Raw genomic sequence first — 23987 nt, 5'->3', positions numbered from 1 at the left:
CATCCTGGGAAGCTCGGGAGAGCTGAAGGCCTCAGCACATGGTGGAGAGACGGGCGTTGCCCGGTGGCCTCTCACCTGTGCTCCTGCGTGGTGTACTTGAGCAGCTCGGCCAGCTGTAGGGGGTACTTGCAGATCTTCTGCACGGGTGTGAGCAGGAAGCCGTCAATGGCGATGTCGATCATCTGCTGCAGCAGGCGGCAGGCCTCGAAGAAGTGCCGGTACCTGCTCTGCTTCATCAGGCCGGACAGCTCCGTGCAGGCCCCCGGGTGGTTGTTACAGTACTCGGAATAGATGGCGAAGCCCTCTTGCTGGGAAGGGGAAAGCAGAGCGTCATCAGGCTATGGGGGCTGTGGGCAGAGACAAGGACAATCCTGTGGGAGGGGGCATCCCTGGGAGGAGGGAGAGGTGCCCCAAGTCCTTCGGCAGCGTTTTTCCCACCTGGGCAAGAAGCCAAAATCTTCTCTGTGGTAAGGGGCCATTTGCAGACTCTCCAGAGGGTTCTTATCTCTTGGGGGTGCAGGGAGAGGCTGTTCTAGGACTCAGAGCCCTGGTCCCCTTCCAGGAAGCCTCCCACAGACCCTGAAAGGGTGAGTCATAGGTGCACTGGGCTTCCCCCGAGCACAGCGCCCTCTACTGTCACCCTCCTCACCCCAGCTCTGATCTAAGAGAAGGTGCTGTTCTTATGCCCAACTCGCTCCCTCCTCATCCTCTTTATTTTCCCTTTAAACTCCTTGACCAAGAGGTGAGGATTCAAAGCTACCGCCTTCTCATTGCGATATTCCCCCACTTGACTCCCACACACGTTGCCCACCCACCTCCAAGGCAAGCCCTTTGCTCACTTCCTTTCTCCCTGGGTCACTTCCAGGCTGCAGCCATCCTGCTGGCTTCTCCATGATGCCTGCCCTTCCCCTGGACTCTGCAGAGCCCCTTGGTGCCCTCCACCCTCCCTCCCTGCACACTCCCAGGAGCAGGCTTGCTGGCTCGGTTCTTGGGCCTCTGCTCCCCACTCCAGGTGTCTCCTCACCACTGCCAGGCTTCACGGTCACAAACATCGACCTGCCCAGAGCAGGTTCCTTTCCGGCCATCTCCACTCCAACGTTTATACACAGGCGCGCTCAAACGCAACACCCACAACCAAACTCCTGCTGCCCTACAAGGCAGGCTTTCCTAACCACCTGTTCGTTCTTTCTGACTCAAAACCCTGCGCATGGTTCTGACTGCTGCTTTTCTTTGTTACCTATGACCAGTCTTGTCAGTTTGTCCTCAATGAGTCTGTCTTTGTGTTTCCTGCCATCACCTTGCCCAGGCCCAGAAGCAGCAACCCCTTTGGTCCTTAGCTGAACTCTCCTGTCTCCAGGCGAGATCCACCCACTGAGGCTTCTTCCCATTCGGGCGCTACCGCCTCTGCAGCCTGCCCTTCAGTGACTCAGAAGCTTCTCTTAACCTCCATGGACCTTCTACTCTGGCCAAACAGGTGTTTTACAAAGTCCCATACAGGCCCAGTGCTCTCATGGGCTCGACCTTCCCACGTGCATTATCCCCACAGCATTATTTTCAGCTATTTGAAAGCAACCACCTTGGGTACCTGCTCCACACCACTGCCTCTATGAAGCTACTGGCCCCGGACCAGCCTGTGCTGCAAGGAGGTGGTGGTGGTTGTCATTGCTGTTGCTATTACTATTATTGGGCCCTGGCCATTTTGGCTGGGAATAGAATCTTCTTTTGGAATTTTTTGGTATTAAATAGTGGCAGTCAGTCATCAGCTATATGATCAGCTCATGCCATCACTGCAAGACTGGCCTGCGCATTTACACTGGTTACAGGCCTGGGTCCCAGAGCCACAGGCCTCAGTCTGTCTTCCCATCTGCCACTTACTAATGTGTGACCCTGGGTCAGTTACCCTATGAGCTTCAGATTCCTCATCTGTAAAATGAGGACAATAATATACCTACCTCACAGCAGTATAGGAGCTAATATAAGAAGATCCTGAAAACAGTGCTTAACATATAATAGACAATTAATAGGTCTTATTAAAAATTACTCCAAACTGCATAAAAGTGGGAAGATTAAAAAAAATGGACTTAGTATATTTAGCTAAAGATTAACCATATAAACTAAGCAACTTACTTTAGAAGTGACATCTCCATTCTATGGGCAATTAATCTAGCAAACAAAGAAACAAAAAGGACTCCTATTTTTAATGAAGAAACATTGCAAAATTATTTAACCAGATGTTATTAATAAAGAAGTAACAGGTGACGTACATGTTGAAGAAAGCAGGATCCTATTTCACTTAAATGAGGCTCATCTTTATTGTACTGTTTCTCAAGGTCTTTCAGGAACTTTCTTTGGAATTTATAAATATCTTCTATGTTTCCAAAAATGGTGGCTAGCTGTGCAACAGTGAACATTCCCGTGTGCTTGCGACACTGTCGAATATAGCCCTGCAAAAGGGAACATATGCTTTTAAAAATAAATTTGGAAATTCATAGAATTTATTTCTCTGAATAATACAGTATTTTGCATCCAAAGCCATTGTCTTGGAGCAGATTTTAATTAGAGAAAATTACTTTAACATCTATGGGTCTCTGTTAGGAGAATCCTACTTCCGTGACTACAATGTGCCATGTTTTAAAAACAAAAGGAAAGAGAAAAGATGTATGTGGCTGGATTTATCATACAAGAAGCCATATCCAGTTTCTATATTCATGAAACAAGTTGCTCAGTTTCAAATACTAGCTCAGAAATTGGCCTTGTTATTTTTCTAAACTCTTCAGATAATCATTCTCCGATTGCTGATTCTAATTCACAACCAATAAGACTTGTTAGAAACTACTAATTATGCACCCTGTTCGTACTATGGCTTCGGTAGGAGTTAGTGAGGAAAGGCCATACATATATGTAATAATTATTCCCAAATTAACATCAGGTAATTACAGACTAGACTGACTCTATGGTAAAATCCCACCCTGGACTATTTGGTATGAATTTTAACAGAAAGACAATGTAAAGGTTCCGGGTACAGGCTCTGGGCAGGCTGCCTGGTTTAAATCCCAACCCCACCACTCAATTTTTTCCACACCCCAGTTTCCTCACCTGTACACGGGCTAAGACCTAGTGAGAGTGTTGTGAGAGTAAAATGAGTTAACCCAGGTAGAGAGGGGTGGCACATGGTCAATGCTCAACAATTATTAGCAATTACTTTCATCTTCATAGAATGCCACTTTAAAGAAACTCCCTTAGCCATATATTCCTACTGAACAAGACGGCACAAACAAACAAAACATCGGTATATCTGCATCTGGCCAGTTAATCCAGTTACAAATGTGCGGCTGTCTCACTTCAGCTTGTCTTCAGGGCTGAACGTCCCAGCCGAATTGAGAGTGCAGAGGTCAGCACTCGCAGCAGGACGGTCTGGTATAATCTCACACAAAACACACAAAAACAAAAAATGCCACGGGAGGAATAAAATGTATCACGCAGCAGAACTATCATGATGCTGTGGAATATAGTGTTGGCTATCCCTAGTGTTTTTTTTTTTTCCTACATCTAAATGACTCAGAATCTTGCCTGCGAGACAGTGTTAGAGGCAGTGGGCTATACACTGCCAAACCTTTGAATCTTTGTCAAGTTAAGTGGGGTTCACTGACAGGTGTTGCCTTCACTGACAGGCTCTTGCTTTGAATAGGCTCAGGGTTCGGTGCTGAAAGAGACAGTGGCACAGGGCCCCGAAAGAGACCTGGCTGCAACAGCCTGGCGGATGGCCATGATGCTCACCACTGAGGCTCACCGAGGTAGACGCACATGTAATGAGTGAGCAGTGTGTGCAGGAGCCAGAGGTATAGGAGGAGGTGAGGCGGAATGAGGGCTTTAAATAATATGTGCATAGGAGGGTGTGACTGGGAACAGAAGAGAGCCAGGTGGGCATATCATAGTCATGTGAAACCTCAGTGAGGCCGTATGTCTGGCGCCCTACCTCACAGATATCCTTGAGGTGCTTGATGTACACCCGCTCGGTGTTCATGATCTCCTGGATGACGTTGGTCCGCATCTGCTGCTTGCTCTCAGAGTGTTTGTGGCGGGTCGTGCCAGCATCTTCCTGCTGCTCCTCACCCTGCGTGCTGCTGGAATTCTCTGACAGCTCTTCCTGATTGACACGCAACTGCAGTGCACACACAGGGATGGGGGGGTTGGGAGAGGTGGCACCGGAACAGGCAGGGCCTCCCCCCGCCCCGCCATGGCTTCTGCTTCCTCGGGAAGGCAGCCTGACCCTCACCTGACTTATGTACTTGGCAGAGCCGCACGGCGTCAGTGGCTCAAAACACAGCAGCAGTGCCAAACAACTAGTTACCTTGGTTAAAAGTTTTCCTTTGACCCAGTTGAATTTCTAGGTTTGATTGAAACAATTATAACAAACTGAATCTGTACAAAGAGTGAGTTTGGCCTGAACCATTCTACCTGCCGCTCCCCAGAGACAGGTGTGAGGGGTGAGAGGGCCAACACCTACCCTGACAAAGCTTGCCGGGAACCAGGCTTCCTTCTCCTCACTCCGGCCCCACCACCAGTCCTTGTTAGAGGCTTCCAGAACCTGGATGACATCTCCTGCCTTGAAGCCCAGTTCCTGGTCATCCATGGTCACGTGGTCCCACAGGGCTTCTGCACAGACCACACTGCCATCACTGATCAGCTGAAATGGAGACACGCAGGCGTGCTTAGTGCGAAAGTCAGGTGGGCAGAATGGGCGGGCGGGGGTCTGTGTGACGTCTCAGGGTGAGATGCACATCTCCTAGTTCTCATTTGTATACGCCAATGGCTTTGGGTCAGTACTGACTGATTGTTACACAAAATGAATGAAGAAAAACATATTAGGGAAAAGAGAATTAGGTGAGTCTCTCTCAATGACCTTAAAGCCCAAATCCACTTTTTTTTTTTAAAAAAGTATAAATAGTTCACTTATCTGTAGGTCGGTTAACTAACAAACCTGAATATCTCGAATATACATGGAGAAATGCTTTCTGAGCTGCCAAGCAAGATGTTGCTGAGCGGAGCCTCTGAAGGTCACGCACGTGGCTTAGCTGCAAGACCCTCAGCGTCACCCAGAACTCAGCCTTCACACTTCACTCACAATTTGAAAACACTTTATAGTTTACTGCAACCAAAGAGAACACAAAATGATCTCTAGACAGTCTACAGTTCATAATAAAAGTAAAGAACAGACGCAGCTCATGTGAGTCCAGTGCAGGGGCAGACAACGACATCCGCTTGGCACCCGGGGCACCCTCAGAGCCTACGCACTGAGGCGTCAAGAACTCCAAAGCTAGCGGTGCCTTCGAGAAAGACTGCTGTGAAAAAGGCTAAAGATGCAGACTGGCAGAAAGAATACCAGATTCGCAGTGAGAAATATGTGGCTCATGCCAGCTCTGCCATTTACCAGCAAGTAATTTAGCCTCTTACTTTCAGAGTGTTTATTACAATATGGACGGTAACTGTAACCTCTTAGATCGGCTGTGAGAGTTATGATAAAGGGCGAGTTTGTCAGAATGAACGGCTGCCTAAGCTAATGACTGCTGCTCTTATCACAAAAAGGGAGGAACTTCATTACATAAATTGTCCTTGAAAATGCCAGAAACTGTTTGTCTAGTCAAAGTTCTAGGTTTTAGAACATGCAATAAGAAATAATCAGAGAGCAAAGTCTGAAGTGATGCTGGCCCTCGTATCAGGTGTCCACCACTGGTCACATGTGGGATCCCAGTACCTCGTTGATGGCCAGCTGCTCCCCGCCTGGCTGCAGGTATCTGGGGTTGGCCTGACAGAGGTCTTCATAGCTGTAGTCCTCCTCGCTGCCGTTGTCATCCACTAAGGCACAGGATTCAGTACCGCCATCTGAAGAAACTTAAAAAAAAGTAGTGGCATGGTTTAAAAGACACAGCTAACAAACATTTTTAAATGACGAAATCATTAGAAAGTTACTACTGATCTATTTAATGCAAAAGTAGCAGTTGATGCTAAAAAGAGCTGGGGTTAAACGACACATTAGGTAGGAAGGGGAACAATTCAGAGAGCATTGCCAATGTTAACATAGTGTTATTTCGTGAGCTAGGATACTGCGTGAACTAGGTGTGATTTAGTTGGAAATTTGTGCTGCCAAGCGGATATAAAAATATAAATACAGATAGTGTTTCTAAGCAACATGTTGATAAAGCTTGAGAAGTAAAAGAAATGAAAAATATAATCATTTTTTAAAAAAGCATTTTGTTTCCATTTTTTACCTGCAAGGCAGTAGCACTACTAAAATCGAATGGTCCTAGTAATATCAGTAAGTGAAAACATGTAGCCATTTTTACTAGTTTTTCACATGGGAAAAGGTTGGAACTCACACTATCAGAATTGGGAATTTACCAAAAAAAGAGAAAGACCTTTTAACGATGGGTATAATGTTTTAGATTAACCACTGTGGTATTCAGATTTTCTTTCTTGGGACAGTGGTCTATTCTTGCCAAGGCTAATCTGTCATCGAGCAAAAGGAATTTAAACAACAACAGAACATCCTGGTGAACAGGACAGGAAAGGTTTCATGGAACGAAACGTGGCCAGATCCGATGCAACAGCAGCACATCTAACGAGAGACGAGCCTGGAAGAGCAAGCTGGGAGCACACTGCCTGTCGGGGCTTCGAGAGCACAGAGTGACGGGTTTAGAGTCACAGGGCCGGTTTGAATTCTGGCCCTGCCCCTCTGCAGGCAGGCGGCCCTAACCAAGCAATTTAATCTCTCTGAGCTTTACATTCTGTTGTAAAAATATTTTCTTTCTTTTTAGAGAATCAAGTGAGATTATGTGTGTCAAGCTCCTGGCAACTCACTAAAGAGTTATTGTGGTGATGGCAGCGAGCGTGGTGGGAGCAGGGTTGGTGGAGCAGAGGCCGGATCCAGGGAAACCAGACGGGAGGCACTGCGCCTGGGAAATGAAACTCAAAACATGGTGCGCAGGTTGAGCAGTGGGAGGGAGATGTCTGCCCTTGTTTTCATCAAGGACTTATGATTCTGAATTTGTATAACGGGGACAGGTCTACTTTCTAAACAAAACAACTTTCTTTAAAAATAATTTTTTTTAATCCTCACCGAGGACATGTTCTTATTGATTTAAGAGAGAGAGGAAGGGAGAGAAACATCAATCGGCTGCCTCATGTAGGCACCTCACAGGGGATCGAACCCACAACATAGTTTGTGCCTTGACTGGGAGTCCAACCTGTGACTTTTTGGTATATGGGACGATGCTCCAACCAACTGAGCTACATCGGCCAGGGCAGAACACCTGTCTTTTTTTAATGGCATCTTTTCTATTATTTATTTTGTACTAAGCCTTCAACATTTGATGGGCATTTTACATTTGCAGCCCACCCCATCTGGACGGGCCACATTTTAGGTGCTCCGCATGCGCAGCCAGCCCTGCCCACGCCCCAAGCTCTGCATCCCAGGCCCTCACAGCTTTCCTCCCGTCCCATCACTTCAGCTGTGCTATTGTGAACAACTTTTTTAAAGCAATACGTTTTGTAAACAGAGACTAGAATATTTACAGCAAAAACTATTGAAAAAGAATTGCAACAATGGAGGGTAATAAACGTGAAAACAAGCTCTATGAATGTATTTTTAGCACTGGATTGTTAAGTTTTCTTCACTGAACAGACAGGACAAACAATGATGATGTCGAGAGATATGTGTGACACACAAAGTGCAATGGTGGGAAGGCAGACGGCCAGTGCAGTCCACAAGCTGGACCCACTCTTTCCTAGTGCCCGGCCTCTGGTCCCACGCTCTGGACAGAGCACCTCTTGGCGATGCCCAACAAGCCAGGTCTCTACAAGGGCCCATGCCTACATGTGCTTTCACACAGCCTGGGGTGTTCCACTGTACGTGGAAACCCCACACCCCAGCTGCAGTCACTCCCCTTCAGAGCGGCTCCCCAGTCATTCTGCAGCAGCACCTACGTGGTGAAGCATAGCCTACCACCCGCATGTCTGTGTCCCAGTTAGGCTAACGGTGGTCTGTTTACAGTGAGGACGGTCTGGATATTGGGCCAGTCAGTGAATCTGGGATATGCTGATGACTAAGCAGCTGAGTTGAAGGACAGGAGGGTGCACCCTCCTGCACCCCACTCTCTCCTCCCTGCTCCCAGCACGTCTTACTCAGGAAAGACCAGGGCCCGTGTCTGAGAGGTAAAAGTGAAAGTGAGCTGCCTCAGGGAGGAAGAAATTGCAGGGAACAAATGTTCCTGAACTTGACCACAAAGCCAAGAAGCAGATGAAAGCTCTCCAGACACCTGGCACTGCCTTCCAGACGCCAGCTTGCTTGCTGACGCACTGAGAGGCAGCACCTGGCCCCCGGCACTGCTGATGGGCCAGGTGAGGGGACTGCAGGCAGGCGGGCAGAGAGCCAGCTGTGTGTGTGCACAAGTCTGTCCCTGATAGGGGCTGATGCACATGCCAGGACCCTCTCTCTCAAGGGGCTTCCCTCAGGAGTACAGAGCTGGTGGTGCTCCTGTTGCTAGTGCTGGAGGCTTTGGGTAGAATTTTGGGGAGAAATTTAGGCCCCCCTGTCTGAGAAGGGTGTGTGAGCCTGGACAAGGCATAGTGCCTTCCACCTCCTATGCTGTGGTGAGTGCTTGCCGGCAGAGAACACAGGGCCACCTGGTCTAGTGCACTTTCCTGGTGTGTGTTTGGGTGAGGTTGGGAGAAGGTGTTGACGAAGCAAATTATAAAGTTTTTCGAAGACAAACAAGTCTGTCTTAGACTACAGAGGAGATAACACTAAAGCTGAAAGTCTCTAACCCGAGTCCTTGGAGCAGCTGCCCAGACTATCATCCTACAATGAGGCTGGTTGACAACAGAAATGTCCCAATGATCCCAGGCCAGGAGGGTACACATAAACCCCAGGCTGTATGGGGCCGTGGCTGTATGGGGGCAGGAACCCCCAGCTTTAGCAAGCGCTGATCTACACAGCCTGGCTCCAACGGCAAGGCTCCTCATGACATGTCAGCTGCAGCCGGCCCAAGTAAGTAAAGCTCAGAAAAATAAAGGCATCTGGGCCTCTTACCCACAGCAAAGCCCTGACAATGACACTTTCTCCCTCAGAGACCCACTCAACAATATTTTCCTAAGGAGACTTTCTTATCATTGGGTCTGGCTATTGCTGTGATAATCAGTAAAGGAGAATAAAAGCCAGCAGTGATAATGTACAAATCCACAATTTACAAGTTTATTGAAAAAAGGGTACCACTGAAAAACAGGCTAAACCTTTACAGGAGGTACTGGAATAAAGTTCTTTGGAAACAGATTTGGACTTCATATATTGAATGATCTCTGAGTTGCTATTATAAACACTTAGAAAAATGGCTCGGGCTGAGGTGCTTCCCAAAATTACAACAGTGAATATTTCAACACAGATTAGTATTTCGCTGAGCACTGAAGAAACTGGAGGGTTCTCAGTGCTCGGGGAAGGCTGGTGGGGCAGGAGGCCCAGGGTGGGAGAGATGCGATGTGCACAAGGGAAAGGCTATGGAATTTTGACTGAATACCTGGGAAATCATCCTAGCTTTATGAACGTTCCAGCTAAATGACCTTGGGGCAAGTCACTTATCCTTTTCCAACCTCACTTTTCCCATCTGTAAAATGGGAATAAGTTTAAATTTTCTCTCTTTAGAGGTCATTCTTTTTCTTCTGCCTTTCACATCCCAGTTCCAACTCATCAGCAAATCCTGACTCTCCCTTCAAAATGTGTCCAGAATCCAGCTATTTCTCACCACTCTTCCACTACTCAAGCCTCATTTATCTCAAGTTGGGTCACCCCAGCAATGCCTTACTGTTCTCCCTGCTGCTGCCCCTGTTCCCATACCAATTCTCATCAAACAGCCAGAATGACCATGCTAATCCATTCAGAAGTTGGATCATTCACTCCATCTCCCACCCCTCTCACTCAGCTCTGGCCCTGATGGCTGCCTGCTTCACACACCAGGCACCCTCTGTCAGGGCCTCCCGTTCCCTGAACCCAACACCTTCTCCCAAGCATATAAACGCGCAGCAAGTCCTTCCCTGACCATCACATTTAAAACTGCAATTCTCAACCCCACCCCCTCTTCTTTCCTGGTTCATTTTTCTCCATAGCATTGATCACCATCTAATATATTGTGTTCGTCGTCTGTCTCCCCCAACTAAAATGTAAACTACATAAAGATAGTGATTTTGGTCTGCTTTGTTCTCCTTTTTTTTTTTTAATCTTCACCAGAGGATAAACTTTCATTGATTTAGAGAGGAAGGGAGAGAGAGAGAAATATCTATTGGCTGCCTCCTGCACATACCCTGACGGGGATCGAACCCTCAACCTATGTATGTGTCCTGACTGGGAATCGAACCCGCAACCTTTTGGTGCTTTGGGTTTATGGGATGACGTCCCCACCAACTGAGCCACCTGGCCAGGGTTGTCTGCTTTGCTCTTAATTGTACTCCTAATGCCTAAACCACTGCCTGGCACACACAAGTGCAGTAAGTTTTGGATAGATGGCCAGATGGACAGATGGAAAAACAGCATATGAACTAATAGCAGGGTTTTATGGTCAGACTAACCTGGCTTCAAATAATCATGCTGCACAAATTCTTTTTACATTTTTTTTGTAATCTGAGTCCTTCGTCAAGTTCCTTTCTCAGGTTTTTCACCTGTCGAATGTGGATAATAATACCCACCTCACAGGGTCATTTGTAAATTCTCAATAAGTAATTGTTATTAGTTTGTTGTGAGCCACAAATGAAATGATGATATATAAAAGCACTGAAAAAACTTTAAAGAAATGCAAAACTATTTTATGGGGCACTTTGGATGTGCCAGGCATTGTTTTAAGCCTTTTTTGCATGACTCAAGCTCATATAATCCTCATGACTCTACTCCGAGGTGGTACTATTAGTTTTCCCCATTTACAGAAGAGTAGACCGAAGTCCCAATACCACACGGCTGTGTGCAGAGGCCCGAAGCCCACATCGTCTAACTCCTGCCCACTGGGCACCACTGCCTCTTCTAATATAGTACTAACTCTGTTACTAGTGAGAAGGTAGAAGCTACTAGACAAATATTAAAAAGAGCTTAGTACCCCAAGTCTAGCACTTCTACATCATTTGGGATAGTAGCAAATTCACTGGTCCTCTGCTCCTTTTACTAACCTTTTCTTCTTACTCCTGATCCCTGTCTCCAGCTGGATCTGCAAGGATCTCATCAACTTCTGTTGTATCCTTTGCCTTCATGACCTTAACTATTTCATAACTTTATAGACCCCTCTCCGTTGGTAATTCCTTGAATCCCTGCCTGTAATTTAGTGAACTTTATGGAGCTGGATTTTTCAGTGTCTGGTGTCTCGCTGGGAGGGGCCTCGGAGCTACATTTGGACACTATGTGCTCATCGCATAGTTTGCTCTCATTCCCTACACTCACTGTCTTCACGTGGGTTTCCTTTCTGAGACCACAACCTCTTCCAGGGAGGGGCAGTCTTTCTATGTTTGTATCCCCAGTGCTGAGCATAATACCTGACATATAGAAGGCAATCAATGAATCTTTTTCAACTGAACTGCAAATTGCTGATGGGGAAACTAAGGTTCCAAGGAGCTTATTTATCTGGGCTACGCAAGTGCTGGGTCCGAGGCAGGATGCACACCCAGATCTCCCTGCCTCCCACTGAGGATTTATCCCAACTTCTAGCAGAAAACTCTCCTCCTGCCTCCACAGCCCCCGCCCCCACCCTAAGCCACCCTACACGTTACTTCCAAGGTAAGCCTCATAAAACAGTGGTTTCATCATTTTCACAAGAAACTACACAGCAGTTCTCTATTGCATCATTACAAAATTCTTCTTTGGTGTTTCAAAGTCCTCTGTAGTCTACTTAAATAATCTTTATCTCCCACTGCGTGCCAATTTTCCACTGGGCAAACCCCTTCACCACGGCCCAAACCACAGGCCTGCGCACTGCTTCCTCATGCCTCATGTCACTCTTCACATGGATGTAGAACCACTAACTTCAACGGCTTCAAAATATTCAACTATAGATCACTTTAATGAAATTTTGCATGATGTAGAGCTACTGCAACTTCTCAAAATGTACTTCAGCAAAATTAGAGAAAATATATTCTCAAAATACAAGAGAAAATTTTTTCATTCCTTCTTTCTATTGTAGTAAAAAAAAACCCACATTAAAATTAACCATCTGAACCATTTTTAAGTATACAGTTCATAGTGTTAAGTATATTCACATTGTTGTATGACAGATCTCTAGAACTGAAACTTTATACTCACTAAACACTAATTCTCCCTCCTTCATCCCCATTCTCTGGCAAATACCTTTCTCCTTTCTGTTTCTATAAATCTGGATACTCCCTATAAGTAGAATCATACAGTCTTTATCCCTTTTGTATCTGGCTTATTTCTCTTAATATAATTTCCTTAGTCAAGTGTATCAGAATTTCCTTTTTTTTTAAGGAATGATATTCTATTGTATGCATGTACCATGTTTTCTTTAGCCACTTATCTGTCTGCTTCCACCTCTTGGCTACTGTGAATAATGCTGCTATGAACATGGGTGTGCACCCATCTCTTCAAGATCTTGCTTTGAATTCTTTTGGATATACTAGTATATCCAGAAGTGGGAATACTGAATCATATAATAATTCTATTTTCAACTTTTGGAGGAATACCCACACTGTCTTCCATTATGGCTGCACCATTCTATATTCTCACCAAGAGTGCACATGGTTCCAATTTCTCTGCACCCTCACCAACTGTATTATTATTTGTATTGAATAAACCAGTGTGGAAAAGCCATTTTGAAAATGACCCTGTGAAAGACCCCGAATAGCTGCAGCAATTTTGAGAAAGAAAAAAAAAGTTGGAGGAATAACAATACCAGATTTCATGTTATACTACAAAGCCACTGTAAACAAAACAGCCTGGTACTGGCACAAGAACAGGAATATAAATCAATAGAACAGAACAGAGAAACCAGAAATTGACCCAAGCTTTTACATTCAATTAATATTTGACAAAGGAGGCAAGAGCATACAATGGAGTCAAGAGAATCTCTTCAATAAATGGTGTTGGAAAAATTGGACAGATACATGCAAAAAAAATGAAACTAGACCACCAACTTACACCATACACAAGAATAAACTCAAAATGGCTAAAAGACTTTAAGTTGTGAAACCATAAAAATCCTAGAAGAAACCATAGGCAGCAAAATTTCAGACATATCTCATAGCAATATATTTACAGATACATCTCTGAAGGCAAAGGAAACTAAGGAGAAAATAAACAAAGGGGACCACATCAAAATAAAAAGCTTCTGCACAGCAAAAGAAACCATCAACAAAATGAAAAGGGAACCCATGTATGGGAGAACATATTTGGCAATGATACATCTGATAAAGGGTTAATATCCAAACTATATAAGGAACTCATACAACTTAAGAGAAGGAAGACAAACAATCCAATTTAAAGAATGGGCAAAGGACCTAAATAGACACTTCTCCAAAGAGGACATACAGATGGCCAAGAGACATATGAAAAAAATGCTCAAAGTCATTGATCATCAGAAAGATGCAAATGAAAACAACAATGAGGGATCACCTCACACCTGTCAGAATGGCTACCATCAACAAATCAACAAATGACAAGTGCTGGCAAGGATGTAGAGAAAAGGAACCCTAGTACACTGCTGGAGGGAATGCAGACTGGTGCAGCCATTATGGAAAACAGTATGGAATTTCCTTAAAAAATTAAATATGAAACTTCCATTTGACCCAGTGATCCCACTTCTTGGAATATATCCTACGAAACCCAAAGCACCAATCAGAAAGAATGTATGCACCCTTATGTTCATAGCAGCACAATTTACAATAGCTAAGATCTGGAAACAACCCAAGTGCCCATAAATGAGTGGATAAAAAAAGCTGTGGTACATTTATACCATGGAATACTATGCAGTATGGAGGGACCTGGAGGGTATCATGCTAAGTGAAAATGAGTCAGTCAGAGAAAGACAAGTATCACATAATCTCATTCATATGTGCAATCCACAAGTATCACATGATCTCATTCATATGTGCAATCTAAGTAACAAAATTAACTGCTGGACGGAGTGGATCCAGAGACATGGAAGCATGGAACAGAGTGAGGAATCTCAGAGGGAAAGCGGGGGAGGGTGGTGGGAGATAATCAACCAAAGACCTTGTATGCATATATGCATAACCCATGGACATAGACAATGGGGTTCTGAGGCTTGGGGCACAGGGGAGGACCTGAAGGGGGTCTATGGGGGGAAAAAGGGAACATATGTAATACTTTCAATAATAAAGAATTATTGGGGTGGTGGGGGCTTGCCTGGGGTAAGAATGACTGGGGGGAGGGGGTGCCAATCGGGAAAAGGGAGACGTATGTAAAACTTTAGACAATAATAAATAAAATTGTAAAAAAGTTAAAAAAGTAATAAAGAATTGTTGTTGAAAGTACTACAAAGTATTATATATTTTGGGGAAAAAAGAAAATGACCCTGTAAACATGGAGCAAAGACTATTGCAAACTGAAATCACGCTTAAAACCCCAAATTCCTAGACATAATGATAAGAGGGCAGACAAGCTGTAGTCAAGCCCAGTGAGAACATCTTTTATCACCTAAAAGTTCTGCATATGGATTTTTAGCACATACTTCTGGCTATGGACAGTTCTGAGACAATGCACCTTTTTCATAGATAGGTATATATACGTATAAACTAGAGGCCCAGTGCACGAATTTGTGCATGGGTGGGTTCTGGCCGGTCCACACCAATGGGGGCCAATCAGGGCCGTGCTGGTGGGAGGAGGGGCCATGGGAAGTTGGGGTGGGGGCGATCAGGGCCCCTGATCGGACCAGTCGGCCCCCACAGTGCGCGTCATAGAAACCGGTCATTCTGTCGTTCCGGTCACTTGGCTTTTATATATATAGATATTCTAAATTTGTAAAAAGTGAATTTTTAACATTCTTGTTTAGTCATCATACTTAACAGTATTCCAGGAAGGCTGCCGTGTCGGGTCTCCTAGACACTGTATTTGGGCACCTTCTTTGTGTGGCACCATCTATCCTACCAGCCTCCTGCTCCATACAGTCCTGTCTTAAGATTCAGCCCTCAGTTCTCCTCTCACCTCCAAGCTCAGTACTTTTCATTATTCCCCAAATGACCTGATCACTTCCCAGGCTGCAGGTGCAGCATGAGGAGGTGCCCGCCCACATTTCCAGCCCTGGTGAGAAATGCCGATCCAGAGAAGATAGGCCAGTCTTTCAGTCAGCAGCACTGTTGCAAATACAATCAGAGATTGTTTACATTTTTTAATAATGCCAGCAATAAATAGCTCCCACACTCCTCAGAAAACTTAACAACATCCTTCTGTCTGAACTGAGATTGTACATTTGTGAAGGGACAAAACTTGACAACTGATTATGAAGGTGAATTTTTATGACAGGAAATATCAAATATCACCAACAATGGACAACTATAATATAACACGTGCCAAAGGATAAGGACTTCCTATAGGAGTTATGCCCATAGAAAAAATAGGCCCTCAACTCATGTCCTGGTGGGAGTTTTTCTCAGGACATACAACAGGTCTCTTTCCTGTTTGGTTTATTTTTGCTCATTTTAAGGGCTTTTGTTCAGAGTGACAAAATTTCAAAAGCACTGGACTTCAAAGCCCTTGGTTTGGGCCCCAGGGAGGCGAGTTGGAAGAGGCCCTGACCTCCCTGAGGCTCTGCTTTCTCATTTGCAACTGAGGAAAACGCCACTGTCTTACCTGTCTCATGTGGCAGGGTGGGTGTGGAAGGGTTTTGTAAAATGAAAGGAAGGTAAGAACTGGCACCCTGGACTTCACAATCAGGCAGTCGGCAGGAAGGCAATACGGATGTTGGCTATTGTCATGAAGGGCCCAAGCCATCGCCAACACTAATGACCTCAGAGCAGCACTCTTCCCATCTCTGCAGCTCCTCTATGGGGATTTCCCTCACTAAATCTAGACGGACTGCAGGGAAATTCCCACACTTAGAATAATCTGTTAAAAACATGCCTTTCTTTTAGAAAACCTGCTGACAGACTTCCTCAAGTTTGAGATAAGCCATTCATTCTCGCTTCCCATCTTCAAACGGAAATGGCAAACACAGGCAGACGGCAGGCAGCTGGTGCTCAGGGCCACGAGCAGCTTTCACAAGGCCACTGCTGTCTGGGCTGAAGCTATGAGCCCACACCCTGATCACCACCGGGACTCTCAAGCCATGGCGATACACACGGAGGGAACGAACCGGTCACAGGAAGGTGATCTTCAATGGCAAACATGCTACACCACTTCCAGGACTGATGGCCTCCAATCACATGGGGCACGTTTAAAAAAAACAAAGATTCCTGCCCTCCCGATGGACAAGGGAATTAGGTTCTTGAGGGGGATGGGGAGGGGAGGGGAGGAGAGGAGAGGTGAGGGGAGGCAAGGAGAGGAAGTTTGCTAAGAATGTATTTTCAAAAGCTCTCCCAGGATTCTGATGCCTGGCTAAGCATGAAGACTACACTTAAACCTACCTGCTCAAACGCATTCTAGGAGGTGTTCATATTTTTGCCTGTCCCCGCAGCAAGCCACAAGTTGGAAGGCAACGGATTCTGATCTCATTGGCTGAAAACCTCTGCTTTAGCTGCATGTGTGCCACTGAGTTCCCAGCATTAACAAAAAGGACAAAATCCTTTTGTCCATGCTACCTCTCCACCTGGAGCCACTTTCCCACCCCAAACAGGTGATCAAATCCCGACTCCCCCTCCCAGTCTAGCCATCACTTCTTGAGATAGGATCTGAGATTTCTCGGCTCTCCTCTGTTATTCCCCGATCCCCTGTGGTCATGACCTGTTTTTAATGTCCTAGAAGTATGGGGGACTTAGCTCTTTAAAAACATTTACCACAATTATGTTGCTATTATATGTTAGCTGCTGAACTAAAATATTCTCACTAGCTGTTTATGTGTCTAACTCCTAATATCCAAGCCCAACGCCAATGCTCTCGGGGATAAGAACTTGCATGTCAGTCAGGGTTAGTGGCTGAATTAAAGAGTGGAACATCTTTCACACTCTAGAATTTAAAAGGACAGTCAGAAAAGTCACGATCATGCCTAATCTAGACTTTCAAATCACTTTCCATACAGTACTTTTGAATCTTTTAAACATCAAAAATAAGGGTCCTAGAAGTGGACTTGCTGCCTTCACTAATAACTTTTATCATGTCTAAGGGCCTCCTGGACATAATTCCCTCCATCTGTGCTCACCTTAGGGTCGCTGCTGACTTCTGCTGCCCAAAGCAGTGAGAGGAGTAAGTTATCTCATGACTGAGCTTAATTTATATCAAGCCTGAAAATATGTTTTGTTTCTATAAATGGTGTAAGTTTTATTTTAAATTACCTACAAATAATTTTCCCTCTTCTCAAGTTAAAGCCAAAACTTGTCCTAGAGTTGTGTTACACAGGCCTGTAAAATGGGTATTCAGGGCCTTGGAAAGGCAGGAGGGTCTGGGCCATGAGTCCTGGTCAGGCATCCACCCCCGGTCTTCCCTCCACTGTCTCCTGGGAGCAAAATGGCTTGAGAGCCCTCAGTCAGTAGCTCTGCTTCCTCCTGTTCTGGAATTTTGCTGTCATTTCCATTTCTTAAAAAATCCTCACTAGAAGATACGTTTCCATTGATTTTTAGAGAGAGAGGAAGGGAGAGGGAGAGAGATACAGGAAAAGGGAGACGGAGGGAGGAAGGGAGAGAGAGAGAAACATCGATGGGTTGCTTGCTTCCCATATTCGCCCTGACCAGGGATTGAACCCACAAACTGGGCATGTGCCCTGACCAGGAATCGAACCCATGACCCTTCGGTGCACGGGATGATGCTCCAATCAAACTAGCCACACCGGCCAGGGTTCATTTCCATTTAATACTGTACGCCTAGTCTCAGGAACAGACTGAACCGGTCTTCCAAGTCAGAGAAGCAGTGAGCTCCTTCCTCCCAGCCAGGCTCATCAAGGGAACAGAGGCACTTACGATGGCAGGGCCTGAGCGCAGGAGCCCTGATGGTACTGGTGAGGGGGAGCGTGCACAGCTCTGCACAGCAGCTTCGGACGTGCTGGGTCCTAGCTCCGAGATCATGCCACCCAGAGCCAGAGGCTAGGCCAGGCTTCCCTCGGCCTGTGCCTGGTGTGGAAAGAACGGGAATCATGCCCTGGGAGTGAAGGAATGCTGGGGGAGGAGCAGGATGGCGGGGCTACCATCACTGACTGCCTGGCCGCCTCTGCTCACCCCGCACTGGCTTTGCTCACTTGGCTGGAATAAACACACTCCTCCACGACACTGGGACCCGTGATGGACACTGGGACCATCATACCCCGTTACTCAAGTCCACAAGCACAGCCACTCTGTAAGCAGGCGTATGTTCTGAACGCAGACATCACTGGGCAACTCTGTTCTCTTTTTCTAACTTTTGGTTAGTGAAATGGAGTACAGGTTTTGCTTGTTTTTTTTTTTAATCTGCCAGATATAGAAGCCATAACCACATCCCTGTCTGTTCTCAGCCAGCACAGAAAACCAATCAAAACAAGGAAGAAGCACAAACTACCAACTAGACTGCTCCGGCAAGGCCCAGGCTGCCTTCAAGCTGTCAGCTACAGTTCTCATGCACGCAGTGAGTTATTGGCATTGATTTAAGGCAAAAACAGAGGCAAGACTCTTTAAAGCATATATTGTACCCATGTGCAGCAGTCAGCTAAAGTCCTTTCAGTGTTTGCTTTTTTTTACTTTTTTTTAATGCAATTTACAACTCCCTATTGTGAGGAGAATACCACATTTCTTTCACATTTAAATAGAAATTAGCATAAATGACAATACTCACAAAAATATTGTGGAAACCATGGAATAAATGAAAACAGTATTTCTCAAAAATCAATCCATAGCCGTAACCTTACCCACCCCAGATTAGCAAGGCATATTTTTACAGAACCCGACAGAAAACTCTTATACAAAGAAATTCCATGTAACAGAAGCAAAAACCAGCACAATAAAAACCAGGTCCATTCTTGATTCTTATTGTTCTCTATATCCTTCTAACTGCTCTGCCATAAACAAAATCAATGTCTTTGCTTTACTCTGTCTACAACTAAAACTATGCTCAGGGCACTGGACTAGGACAAATGAGCTTTCACACACGCACACATCTGACAAGCAGCAGCAAAGGCAGACAGCACTGCAACTCAGAAAGGAAAGAGTCAAATCAACAACAAAACAATTCTTTCTCTGCACACATACCCATGTGAAGGCTTTCCAGACTCCAAAATCTTGCTATTTCCCCTCTAGCTACCATCCTTCTTCTTGAAAAACAGCCTCACTCAGAGCAGGACTGGGGTATGACTGAGCATCCCAAGAATCACACAGGCTCTCGCTCCGGAACTGCAGAAATTGCTTATTCACAGCTTTGACGCTGGCTCCCTGTGACCACGCCAGCTAGAGCCTGCTGAGCGCTCACCGCTCTGCAACTCCAAGGCTGGCGGCTCCAGACATCTCCGGACGCCAGGGAGGAAATTCTAAACTAAGGCAAACCTGCACATGCCAAACCCACACACTCTCACAGCGTATCAGGTGCAGTCAACAACCCTCCGTGAAGGTGGAAGGAATGCGTTTGCTGCTTTTCATTACAATCCCAAAGCCCCAGTTAGATTTTCAGAAAGCTTTAAAAAAGGTATCTGTTTACTGGAGAAAAATACCAGAGAGGTTGCTAAGTTCAAAAATGGAGTTGGGATTGCACACTATGTATGGCATGACAAAAATTTGAGTTATGATATTGCATTATGTTAACTGTTAATTTATGAAATCACTTTAAAAGAGGAATTTTGTTTAAAAATATGTATGTGAATGTGTACCTTTTACTATGTGAAAATGATAGGTATATCATTTACTATATAAAGTATATATAGGGTATCCCCCCAAAATGTATGCACACACTTTGAATAATTATAAAGCAGTGTTTATTAAAATACACTTCATTTTCAAAAGTGAGCTATCAGCTTTTGAAGTGTGTATACATTTTTGGGGGGACACCCTGTATGCTCTATAATGAGGAAATTGTTCTTGCTTTTTTTCCTAAAAGAAGTTTTCTCCAGATAACATGGATTATTTATTTCCTTTACACTTTTTGGTATTTTCCAAGTTATCTACAATGAGCAAGTCTTTATGTTGTAAAACAATTGTTAACCAACTGTGTTTCCTTCAATTTGTTCATGACAGGAACTTGGCGAACAATGAGATAATATATGCAAAGTAGTGATCACATGGTCATCCCTCAATAAATGTTGATTTAAAAAAGATAGTGCCAATAATTAGGAAATGCATCTTTACTGTAATGGGCTGTGAAGTGAGTCAGACCAGCTAGGTTCAAAATCCACTCTACCACAACTACTTAAGGGAAACTTTCCAAATCTGTAGGTAGTTGTTTCCAATCTCTAGAATGACCAACGACCCTTATCGGGTTATTGAGAACATATTACAAAGTATTTAGAACAATACTGACACTTCATTAGGGATTAATAAATGTTACCAATCAAGCTGCTGCTACTCTGAAAAACCCGTGGTCCATAATAATGTATAAATTTCCACAAAATTCACAGCATGAACTCAGCAGGCAAAGCTATTATTAGTTATAATATCTATGTTGACAAGGTGCTATGTTGTAAGCTTTTCTTATCATTAAATATTGTGGCTATTACTATTGACTGGGTGCATCCCACCCTTCAATCCAGCTGAGGGAGGTTTTCTGGGGAACTCAGGGCTTCAATAATCTACAACAAATGTGTGCGCATGCACACAATCATATTTGCAAAACCAGATTGCCTTCAAATCTTTCCTTTGCAAGTATTTTTTAAAAAGTACTTAAAAGAGCCAAATTCTTTAAATGGTTAGTAGATCATTTGATAGGAGCATATCTTTTCTTAATAAAGGTGGTAATTAAATTACAGGCTCCAAAGACTGCTTGAAATTGTTTGCAGAGTAGACCACTCTCCATAAGGTAAAGTTTCCTATGTGGAGTATTAGTTGCATAATATGGTCCATAAAAAAAGTTTGAGCCCTAGCTGGTTTGGCTCAATGGATAGAGCGTCAGCCTGTGGACTAAAGGGTCCCAGGGCACATGCCCGGGTTGCAGGCTCAATCCCCAGTAGGGGGTGTGCAGGAGGCAGCCAATCAATGATTCTCTCTCATCATTGATGTTTATATCTCTCTCTCCCTCTCCCTTCCTCTCTGAAATCAATAAAAATATATATTAAAAAAATAAAATAGGCTATTTTTTAAAAAGTTTGAAAACCACTGTATATTATATCTACCTCTTGGAAATCCTCAGAATATACAAGGCTTGAAGAAGTCTAAATAATGACATCTGTGTAACCTTGTTTAAGATAGAATTGCCCAATCTTATTTAGCCAAAATACTCCCTTTTTATAATAACACATATTACTATCCCAAAGAAAGTGTCTTAGGGTGTAGCTCCTCAGACTGTGGTCCACAGATCAGCAGCACTGGCTTGACCTGGGAGCTAGTTAGAAGTGAAGGTTCTCAAGCCACACCTGGGTCCCTGGAATCGAGGCTGCATTTTAATATGATCTACGGCAGTGATGGCGAACCTATGACACGCGTGTCAGAGGTGACACGCGAACTCATTTTTTTGGTTGATTTTTCTGTTAAATGGCATTTAAATATATACAATAAATATCAAAAATATAAGTCTTTGTTTTACTATGGTTGCAAATATCAAAAAATTTCTATATGTGACACGGCACCAGAGTTAAGTTAGGGTTTTTCAAAATGCTGACACGCCGAGCTCAAAAGGTTCGCCATCACTGATCTACGGCATGCAAATGCACATTCCGTTTCAGAAGTGTTGTTCTAGGAAAGTCAAAAAACTCTTTGCTCTGAGGCAACATCTTGAATGCTGCTAGACTTTTTCATCAAGTCAAAAGCTAATGAAGACAGTGGAACAAATGGGAAGAATTCAGGATGAAGAGGTGAAATGCTGAACATTGAGATACAAAGCAGTGGAAAGTGGGAGTTAATTGTGATGGGTATCCTTTCTAACAAAGCTTAAATTCCAACAGGAGGCAAATAAAATCCACAGTGTTTTCTTTTGCTTGCTTTCTTCTTCTTCTCCTTTTTGGTTAAAATTGCAAGTTTTCACAAAGAAAAAGATCACTTTGCCACATTTCCTTAGTATCACCCCAACGGTTTGTTTGCTTACTTTCACTTTTCACTGGCAGCTGGTACAGAAGAACAGCTTTGTCTCCCAAGGACTTTTTCTAAATCCAGAGATGGGATCAGGGCACTAGAGTAAGATCCTTTGGATTTTAAGATCTTAAAACGAAGGCATTTACTAAATAAACGTACTTTACAGTACACTCAAAACAAAATAAAGATAAAAAGTGGAAAAGTAAATACACAAACACTGTATTTAAATGAGGCAACTTCTCAAAGGATGTTGAACCAACAACCCTTCTAAGATATTTCTGGAAGAAGCTACAAAGGTTTGACTTTGAGCTTTTAAAAAACTTTTTAGTGATGAGAGCCAATAAGAAAACTGCGACAAAATTCGTAAGCAGAGTTGAAGTCTTAAATCCCACCCCCTCTAACATATGCACTAATCTCTTCTCCTTGGATAAGATACCAACCACTCTACACCCGGATAGGACTGGGAAGTCACAATCATTGCTTACTGGCAACACTGAAAGAATTAAGCAAAGGCATTAATCCCAAAGGAGAGTGGAGAAATCCAAATTATATATTAATTTCAAATATCTAGAAATCAGACAGGATAAAAATTGAAAACAAATAGACGTTATGATCATTTTCATTCTATAGATATAGAAATTTTCAGCAAAGTGGCCCTAAGACTTATATATGTTTGCATACATACATATGGAAAGAAATACCCTAAAACTGTCAGGGAGTTAAGTTAGTAATGGTGCCTCAAACACAAACCACTGGACCTATCTCTCCAGAACTGCTTCTTGAGATTGACTAGGTAGTCATTAAAATTCCATTTAGCTCCGAATTTCTGTTATCGTCTTATTTTAAGTACAACGTGGTATGGAATTTTTCATATGACCACTTTGCTACTTTATGTAGAAAGATCCCTAGCATTGGTTATCTGCTCATCAACCAAAGTTTCCCAGCTGCCAATGCTTCACACCAAAGTAGTAACCTCTCTGTGTGGTACAGAGGTGTCCTTAACCTATGACCAGCTTAGGAACTTTATGTCCCCACTAGGTTTGGTCACAGCCTCCCTGCCAAGGGCTATAGACAAGCACAGGTTAGCAGGAATAATCCTACTCTTTGGCACAGCACTACTGTCAATTTTAGAAAATGGGCTTAAGGATGGATATCACATCAGCCAAGAATCAAGGGTCTCCCTTACCCTTGGCTGGACTGAGCCCCAGTCCAGGTTCCCTTATATGTCACGACTACCCAGAATCAAGAGTTACATAGCAAGGGTTCTATGTACACTCATGTGCTGCCCCATGGCCAATACGGGGCTGGAATGGGGGATTACTTAACAGGACTTGGCTACAGTTATTCAGACCAAAGCTCCCTTGTTCATTAGCATAAATAACTGTGTATCCAGAGTGGATTAAAAACAAGCATTATTAATTTACAGGTCACAATTATATTATTTTCCAGAAAAAATATAACACAGACACTTAGCATAACATACAACATTTTCTAGCACACATTGATGTTCAACTGCACCCAGTTTCAGAATGCTGCCTACTCATGTATGGGGAAGGCAGGCTCCACTTAGGTCTTTTTTAAAAATATATTTTTATTGATTTCAGAGAGGAAGGGAGAGGGTGAGACAGAAAATCATTGATTGGCTGCCTCCTGCATCCCCCTTC

General features: G+C 44.1%; 1 protein-coding gene across 4 annotated transcripts in view; it reads right to left on the bottom strand.

The window, feature by feature from the left end:
• SPATA13 (spermatogenesis associated 13) overlaps positions 1-23987 on the bottom strand; it is a 91511-nt gene that overhangs the window by 14022 nt on the left and 53502 nt on the right. For 3 of the 4 annotated variants that reach the window (XM_005865911.2, XM_005865914.2, XM_005865912.2), the window contains 5 exons: positions 5756-5892; positions 4508-4687; positions 3977-4162; positions 2265-2444; positions 76-308 (listed from right to left, as the gene is read on the bottom strand). In XM_005865911.2, coding sequence (XP_005865973.1) covers positions 76-308; positions 2265-2444; positions 3977-4162; positions 4508-4687; positions 5756-5892 — 916 coding nt within the window. Of the gene's footprint in view, positions 1-75; positions 309-2264; positions 2445-3976; positions 4163-4507; positions 4688-5755; positions 5893-19362; positions 19580-23987 lie in introns of those variants that run through there. The other variant, XM_005865913.2, reaches the window with a different exon arrangement.

The sequence above is a fragment of the Myotis brandtii genome, unplaced genomic scaffold (genome assembly GCF_000412655.1).
Source record: "Myotis brandtii unplaced genomic scaffold, ASM41265v1 scaffold216, whole genome shotgun sequence".
Lineage (NCBI taxonomy): Eukaryota > Metazoa > Chordata > Mammalia > Chiroptera > Vespertilionidae > Myotis > Myotis brandtii.
Note: the sequence above shows the minus strand (reverse complement) of the source record. Positions and strands in the feature narration are given on the sequence as shown.